The sequence below is a fragment of the Apis dorsata genome, unplaced genomic scaffold (assembly GCF_000469605.1).
Source record: "Apis dorsata unplaced genomic scaffold, Apis dorsata 1.3 scaffold_502, whole genome shotgun sequence".
Taxonomy (NCBI): Eukaryota; Metazoa; Arthropoda; class Insecta; order Hymenoptera; family Apidae; genus Apis; species Apis dorsata.
Genome location: NW_006263732.1, coordinates 455323 through 464333, shown reverse-complemented (window position 1 = coordinate 464333; position 9011 = coordinate 455323). Strand labels below are relative to the sequence as shown.

The 9011-nt window shown below is 21.1% G+C and overlaps 2 protein-coding genes across 3 annotated transcripts in view; one reads left to right on the top strand and one right to left on the bottom strand.

Annotated features, from left to right (window-relative positions):
* Nucleotides 1–5336, top strand: part of LOC102671137 (peroxisomal acyl-coenzyme A oxidase 3-like) — a 10688-nt gene extending 5352 nt beyond the window's left edge. For both annotated transcript variants that reach the window (XM_006620321.2, XM_031512699.1), the window contains exons 2-12: nt 2241–2382; nt 2490–2612; nt 2694–2852; nt 3063–3210; nt 3295–3585; nt 3671–3834; nt 3910–4159; nt 4232–4465; nt 4536–4690; nt 4773–5066; nt 5137–5336. In XM_006620321.2, coding sequence (XP_006620384.1) covers nt 2263–2382; nt 2490–2612; nt 2694–2852; nt 3063–3210; nt 3295–3585; nt 3671–3834; nt 3910–4159; nt 4232–4465; nt 4536–4690; nt 4773–5066; nt 5137–5229 — 2031 coding nt within the window. In that variant the 5' untranslated portion in view covers nt 2241–2262 and the 3' untranslated portion in view covers nt 5230–5336. The remainder of the gene's footprint in view (nt 1–2240; nt 2383–2489; nt 2613–2693; nt 2853–3062; nt 3211–3294; nt 3586–3670; nt 3835–3909; nt 4160–4231; nt 4466–4535; nt 4691–4772; nt 5067–5136) is intronic.
* A 420-nt stretch (nt 5337–5756) lies between these two features.
* Nucleotides 5757–8958, bottom strand: LOC102681958 (beta-1,3-glucosyltransferase). The gene is made up of 9 exons (XM_006620316.2): nt 8831–8958; nt 8649–8758; nt 8384–8566; nt 8117–8247; nt 7818–7998; nt 7567–7702; nt 7329–7476; nt 6972–7248; nt 5757–6043 (listed from the first exon to the last, which is right to left on the bottom strand). The coding sequence occupies exons 1-9, from the start codon at nt 8901–8903 to the stop codon at nt 5888–5890; spliced, it is 1395 nt and encodes a 464-aa protein (XP_006620379.2). The 5' UTR covers nt 8904–8958; the 3' UTR covers nt 5757–5887.
* Nucleotides 8959–9011: the final 53 nt, after the last annotated feature.

The following is a 9011-nucleotide window of genomic DNA, read 5'->3' as shown; positions in this document are numbered from 1 at the left end:
ATATATATATATATATATATATCATTAAACTATGTAATTTTAATCTACTTAATCTATTATTTTTTCATGAAAGAATTTTTTTTAATTATATTGATTATTTTTAAGTTATATTAATACAATATTTATCATTACAATGTAACTGATATTCATTACTGAATAAATTAAGTATTATGTATATAATGTTCTATATATATAATAATTTTTTCATTCCTTAAAAATTTATTTACCGTTTAATTTAATCGAGAATTTTTGCGAATTCTTCGACCAACTTAATTGATATTTCCCATTTGAAAGTTAATGAAATCATATTTTACATATTATTAATATACAAGTAGGCCTCTATTACGATATAAATCAACGTTCGCAAAATATATTAAGTTTTTCGATGAATTTTCGACAATTTCTACTTGTTTTTTGTGAAAAAATTGTATTATATGTATTATATTTCTTAATGCAAACGTAAACTTTGTTAATTAGAAATTTTTGTTTATAAGAAAATATTATAACAAAATAATAATAATAATAAGTTCATATTTAAATAATACATATTTAAATATATAATAATATAAAGAGTGTTTATAAAATTAGTATCCATGATTATTTTTGCAAATGGTAAGTATATAGATAAAATAAAAAAAAATTTTATTATTTTCTATATAATTTTTATAATATCGATGTGTATATGTCAATTTTTTGTTTGAATTTTTTTCGAAAAATAAATATAAATATTTTGTTATATATTTTGCATGAAAAACAAATTCAACCATATTTAAAATTATAATTTTTAAAGTCATACAAAATCGATTATGATAAAAATAATTTTTTATCATTATCATTTTCGTATATCTTATTCATAGAATTGAACAACATTTCAAAATTCATAATTAATTTTTATATTGTAATGTTTATTTCTACTAATAACATTCGATGAATATATTTATACAATATATATTCAATAGAGCAAAATAAAAATGCATCAATCTAAACATTAGGCAGAATATTTAAACAAAATGTAACGATATGAAAATAAAATATAAAAAAAAACAATAAAACAACGAAAGTTAATGAAAAATATATTAATAAATATTTAATTATTTCTTTTATTCTTTGCTTTATATATAATTTTCAAGATTATTGCATCTTAAATAATTGAAATCGTTTCGATATATGCTTTATGCGACACAACAAAATATATAACATTTTATTTAAAAAATTAAATGTCACATATTGTAAATGAAATGTAAATCATAAAACGATAAAACTTTTTTTTCTTTTATTTTTTTCATATACTTACTATTTGAAGAAAAAAAAAATGTAATTATTGAAGATAATATTAATGGATTATTGATTTTCTTCCGATTATAAATAAATTCAAATTTATTAATAATTATGTCATATATTATAGATAACTATAGATATAGATATTTGTTAATTGATTGTTAATTATTAATTACAAAAGCTAATTCGATTTACGTCGTATTTGTCATATTAATTTCCTTCATTTAATCGAAAGAATCTTGACAATCCATTATGTTATCTTTAAAAAAGTATAAATTATAAAAATTTTCTTTATTACAATATTAGTTTTTTTTTGTGGCATTCTTTTTAACTACTTTACGTTTTGCATTTACGTATCTCGCTTGCTCTAATTATGTCTATTCTCTTATTTTATCGAATTGTGTCAGGTTGAAACTTGAAACATTAATAATGAATGGCGGGAGAAGAGTGAAGATAAGTTGCAGATTTTGAAATTATTAATGTTAAATCTCTTTATCTTATCTATTCTAGTATTTTTTTGTATTATTTTCATTCTCGTTTATTTCTAAATTTGATATGCTTGTTAATATATTTTCGATTATAATTTGAATATTTTTTAACTTCGAATAAAACATTGAATTACAAAAATTTAAGTATCTTATAGAATAATAAAAATTTTCTGTAAAAAAATAGATAAATAAGATTCATAATTTTAAATTGAAACGATTAAATGATATATTCTTCACTATAAAAAAAAAATTTTTTTTGTTCTGTGTTAATAAAAAAATAATTGTAAGATTGTAAAATCGTGTATACATTTATATTATATTAATAATAATGTATCGATACTATTAAATATTTTTGCACGAATTTATTGATATTATTCATGAATTATATAGCATCCGCAAAAATTTATGTCGCTTCTTTATCATGGTGACATGTTAATAAATAAAACAGTGTTGAATCATTCTTTTATCATATAGGTATTTTAATTAAAAAGTTAAAATGAAGGATATAATAGCTGACTTACCAAAAGGACCTTTAGATCCTTATAGAAAATGTGCAACTTTCGATTGGAAATTATTGAAATTCAACTTAGAAGGAGAGGATTTTGTAAAGTTTCAGGTATTTGGGAAGAAATTTCATTATAGTAATATATTTAATAATTTATCTTTGAATTTTCATATAAGAAAGATATAAATAGTGCTTTTCAAATATTTTTATCATTTCAGAAAACTTTGTGGGATTTTATAAAAACGTCACCAGTGTTTCAAAACCATGTCTGTGATACATTAGATGAACAACGAAAACTTTGTAATGCTCGTGTTCGGGCATTAAAGGATAACAATATTGCAGTATATATTATTAACAATGAAAAATAAAAAAAAGAAACAATTAACTTTTACTTATATAAATCATCTATAATTTTTCTACAGAATCCATTAATCCATAGACATTGGTTTACTATAATATATCAATATGAAGCTTCTATACCGATAAAAATGGGTGTGATGGATGGTATGGTTCCAATTACAATTCTTGCTTTAGGCACACAAGATCATTATGACACGGTAACAAAAATTCAAAACGGACAAGTAAGCATTTTGAGACATGTTTTATATTTTTAAATATTTTATTTAAAAATAATGTTTAAAATTTTAAAATTTATATATCGATTTTAATAAAGGATTCAATCAACACAATTAAAAATATATAAAATTATATTTTAGTTATAATTTGAATTTCTATTAAAAATTTTTAAATATTTTGTATAGAAACATTATTCATATGATATAATTTTTTAGTACACATGTTGTTTTGCACTGACGGAAATATCGCATGGAACAAATGCGAAAGGAATAAGAACTACAGCTACGTATGATGTGAAATCGAAAAGTTTTGTCTTGAATACTCCTGATTTTGAAGCTGCAAAATGTTGGGTTGGTGGTTTAGGTAATGTAGTAAAAAATATACACCTTATAAATTTTAAATTAAAATTCTTAAATAAAATAAAATAAAGATTTATGTCTTTTTTAGGAAAAACTGCAACTCATGCTATTGTATTTGCTCAATTAATTACACCAGATAAACAAAATCATGGACTTCATACATTTATTGTACCCATTAGAGATCCAAATACTCATATACCTTACCCAAATATAAATGTTGGAGACATGGGTGAAAAAATTGCGTTAAATGGAGTAGACAATGGATTTATGATGTTTCATAATTATTACATTTCTCGAACATGTTTATTAAATAAAACAGCAAATGTTACCGAAGATGGAAATTATACAGCATCTGTAAAGGATAAAAGTAAACGATTTGGTGAGAGTTTAAAAAAATTTTATAATATTTTTAATTCGATTTCAATAATAGTTCGAATACTAATTGTACATTTGAATTTGCATAGGTGCATCCTTGGGTGCATTATCTTCGGGACGTATTACTATTACATCATTATGCTCAAACTTTACATCTGTTGCAATAACCATTGCTATACGATATTGTGCCGTAAGGAAACAATTCGGACCATCGGAATTTGAGGAATGGCCAGTTATAGAATATCAAGCGCAGGTATTTAAATGAGTCGAATGAAAATCTACCAAATATAAAATTGTTGTACAATTAAAATTTAACATAAACATGTAGCAATGGCGATTGTTTCCTCACTTGGCAGCAACATATGCTATAAAAATATTTTCTGTTGCATTTGTAAATCAAATGTTCGAATTTAATTTGAAACTTATTACAATAAATGCAAAAAATCAAGATAATATCGATAGTGAAGGTATGGAAATACATGCACTATCTTCTGCAACGAAGCCCGTGTGTTCATGGACTAGTCGGGATATTATTCAGGATTGTAGAGAATCTTGTGGAGGACACGGTTATCTTAAAAGTATGCTTTAATTATAATGAAACTATTTTTATTTCACTTTTGTATTATTTAATTTTTATTTTCAATTATTAGTTTCTCGTTTGGGTGATCTAAGAGCTGAGAATGATGTAACTTGTACATTTGAGGGCGAAAATAATGTACTAATTCAGCAAGCAAGCAATTGGTTATTAAACCAATGGTCAAATGTACTCAGTGGAAAATCTATAAATTCTCCATTAAAAACGGCAGATTTCATGAAAGATGCTAATAATATTTTAATACAAAAATTTTCTTATACAACGGTCGATGATATATTAAAACCAGAAAGTATGAAGATAATTTAAATAAAATTCAAAATTTATGATTTATGATTTTATTTAATACTTACTTTTTACAGATTTATTTTTATCCTTTACATGGTTATTATGTTATTACTTAAAAAGAACATATGAACAAACACAAAACTTAAAACGCAAAGGTTGTGATGATTTTGATATAAGAAATAATACACAAGTATTTTTTGCACAAACATTATCTATATTATACGGACAGGTAATATTTTATTTTTAAAATAATTGCACATTGCAAATAATTATTGAATTATTAAATTAATTTTGTTAATATTTTTATATAGCATGTGATAATGAAGTATTTTATAGAATGTATACAAAATCCTTTGTGGAGATCAGAAGAACGTAATATATTGACAAAATTATGCTCGCTTTATGGAGCAGTTATTTTAGAAAAAAGATTAGGAGACTTTTACGCTGGTGGTTATGCATCGACTAAAAGTAATATGGATAGATTATTACGAGAAGGCATCATAATTTTATGTAAGCAATTAGTTCGAGAAGCAGTAGCGTTAGTTGATGTTTTAGCACCGCCGGATTTTATCTTAAAGTCTCCATTAGGAATGGCTGATGGTCAAGTATGTTTATTTTATTTTTAGAGTCCAATCTATAATATTCCAATCTTATTTTCTATATATGTGTATATAGGTATACAAACATATTAAAGAAGAAATATTCAAGCATAAAGAAAACTTCGAACGACCATCATGGTGGAGAGAAATAGTACGATCAAAATTATGATATGTATATAGCATGTAATTAATTTTGTTGTTATATTTTTAATATTTTCTATTATGAAAATTATACATTTCCGGACAATAAAAATTTATTATAAAATTTATACAAAATCTATTTATATTCAATTAATTTTATTTTAAAAATATTTCTATATAAATCGAAAAAATTCATTATATCTCTATAATTTAAATTATATATAAGATGTCCTATAATTGGTACAATCAAATAATAAATATAAAAAAATTAATCGAAAATAGAATAAAATTTTTAATAAAATATAAAATGAAATTTCATTTTCAAATAAATTAAGTTTGAAAACTTTTTAAATACAAATAAGAAGTTGACTATTTCCTAATTAGATACGAATAAATTATCGATAGAAAATAATTTAATATGTAATGATAAGAAAAAATATAAAATAAGTTTTTTTTTCATTTAAAAATTAGTTTTCGAAAAAATATATTTTCAACTTATTTTTTATTGTATATAAATCTTTTTGTTTCTGGTTAATTATGAATTATTGTGCACAATAAGTATAATAATTATATTTTTTTAAATAAAAATTTTGATACTAACATATTATAATATTACATGTAAAATATAACTAATTTTTTTTTATTATTAATAAATATTTATGAACTGAATATAAATTATAATAATATTATAATTCCATATGTTTTTTAATTGTAATTAATGATTCGTCCGCTTCTGCAAACCATTCATTATAAACTAGTTGAGGATCAATCATCCAAAATTTATGGAATGATATGGGATCTTGTGAAGCAAGATATGCGGTAGCATAATCTATAGGTCGTGCCTATAATAAAAACATTATATTTTAAAATTATACTTATCTTCATGTAAATAATATTTAAAATTATATATCTTCTAAATTAATAATTAAATAATATATTTAAATAAATTAATACAAATTTTATTAATTATTTTCTTAATTAATAACAAAAAATTTTTTTATTTTGCTATATTATTTTTTTTTAATATTAATTATATTTTCTAAATAATTCTTGCGAATTTCTTACTTTGGAACATTTAGAATATTTTTAAACATCATAAAAATAAATAATTTTATATGAAATCTTTACATTTTTTTTTTTATAAAATATTGACAAAGTATTTTATACATAAATTAAACAAAAAAAAATAAATAAATAAATCAAAGAAAAGACAAAAAGATATTGTTTGAGAAGAAATATATTATTAGTCCTTTAACATCTGAATCTAAATATCTATGAAATAGAATATGAATAAATTTTTCAATTTGTTTTCTTTGTGTAACTTATAAATAAAATACTTTATGTTTCTACATATAATATTAAATTATATATATTTTTATTATATATATATTTATATATATATATATTATATATATGTATATATTTATTTAAATCATATATATGTATAATTCATATGATATCTCAAGAATCTAAGAAAAATTTCGTATATTATTTTTTTTTAATTATATTTTCTAGTACAAAATTGTAAATTACATGTACAAGTACATGTATCAAGAATGCAAATTTTTAAATCTTATTAATATCTTATTAATACATGTTATACATATTCCATATAATATATATTTAAAACCATTAATTTAACTGTTGAAAGACTTTGGATTTTATTTTTAATATATTTTTATGTCCGTATATAAATTATAAATTATATTTAAAAATCTTTCTAAAATAATTCTTTCTAATATTAAAAATAAATAATTTTACATAACATACTTGATGAAACATTGATGAATGTATAGGTTGTATTCCAACTTGTGCTAGACATATACCAAAAAGATACATGTCGTCAGGAGTTGTAGGTGATGGACAATCACATTTACCCAATTTTATCATTTCATGTACTAAAGGTGCAGATAAGGCAACACCAGCTCCACCGGTTAAGTATTCATATCCGTGAAAACTGTTCCATAATTGAAAACCATATCGTTCTCCAATAGCAAGTGGAATGTTTGGATTGTAGCATGTTAATAAACGTATTAAACGTGCCACGCTTTAAATAATATTATATTAACATTTCTTATATTTTACATTATACATAATATATTATATGTAACAAACAGAAATATATACCTAAAAAGTGTATCATCATCACTAATAATTAGCCAATTTAGATTTTTTTTTTTTAAAATTTTACTTGCTTCAACTAAAATATTATAGGTCTTTGCACAATGTCCTTGTGTTGTATTTGATACAATAAAAGCATCAGTTAGATATTTATCTATACTAAAAAAAACATACTGCTACTTTACTAATATTTAATATATATATAGTAATTAATTAATTAATTATATAAGAAAAATGATCATACCAGCAATATCACTAAAGTAACCAATATTTATAGCATACTTTGCCCATGTTTTTTTAATTATAGGAATTCTTTCAATATGAAATTTTGCACAAGTTTTTACAGCAAAGTATATATTTTTAGAAGTTATAGATGAATCCTTTATTATTTAAAATTATATAAGTACAAAGAAAAATATAATAATAATATAATAAAATACAATACAATAAAACAAAATAATACAAATAATGTAAATATAAATAATATACACTTACACATGGATGAAAGAATCTTGGATATGTAGCACATTCAGAACTAGATATGACACATATTTGAGGTACATGTGTTAATCGTATTCCTTTATCAATTCTTAAAACGAAAGATGCAAATTCATATGATGCATCAATTGAAAAATCATCCTTAGGTCCTTCATCTTTAATAATTTTATGTACTAAACTAAAAAAATAAAATTTATAATGAGAAATAATAAAATTTATATAAATTAAATAAAATTATATTTTGAAATAAAATCTTCTTAACAAAATTGAGTTATATGTTTAAATTTTTTTAATACCTTGTTAACAAAACTGATGTTATTGCAAAACCTGAAGCTATGTGTGGATATTTAAATTTCTTATTATGTTCTGCAAAATGATGTATGATAGTTGGTTCATGATCATATAATGCATGACCAATCCATATATTCTAAAACAAACATTTATTAACAATATAATACAATATAAACAATATAATATAATATATAATACATATAATTGTGAATATATTTTTTATTAAATATATTTTATTAAATATTTTATTTAATAATAATAGAAATACATACTTTATTTTCTTTGAATTTGGAAAGAACATTTAATAGTTTATTTAATCTAATTACAGTATTCTCTAGACAAAAAAAAAACCATTTTGAAGTAGTATATGTATTTGATAAATAATTTAGAAGTGGTATTATTGTCCACGATCCATTAATATTTAATTTATGAGATAAAACAATTTTGGGAGGATCCTAATGAAAAAATTAATTACTATATTTTAACATTATAGAATAATTTTTAAATATATAGCAATATTTAATATTGTAAATATACTTTGTCAAGAGCATCTGCTTGTTCAAAAATGTTTTTTTCTAACATTTTAGCATGTGCTATATGATAGCCTTCTTTTTGATCTAATATTACGATAACTATTTCATTGGGATCTGTAAGTAAATATATTTCATTTATATTTTGTATTTTCATGTAAGAAAAAACTATTATTATATATAACTTACCTATACCATTTACATTAGCCTTATTCAGGAATAATAATAAAAATATTAAATATATGGAATATATGAAAAACATTATGATTCTTAACAATTTAAATTAATTGACCCACTCCTTAAAGAAAAAAATTAAATATTTTAAAATATAAAAATATTTAATTAAATTATTAAATAAGAAATATATATA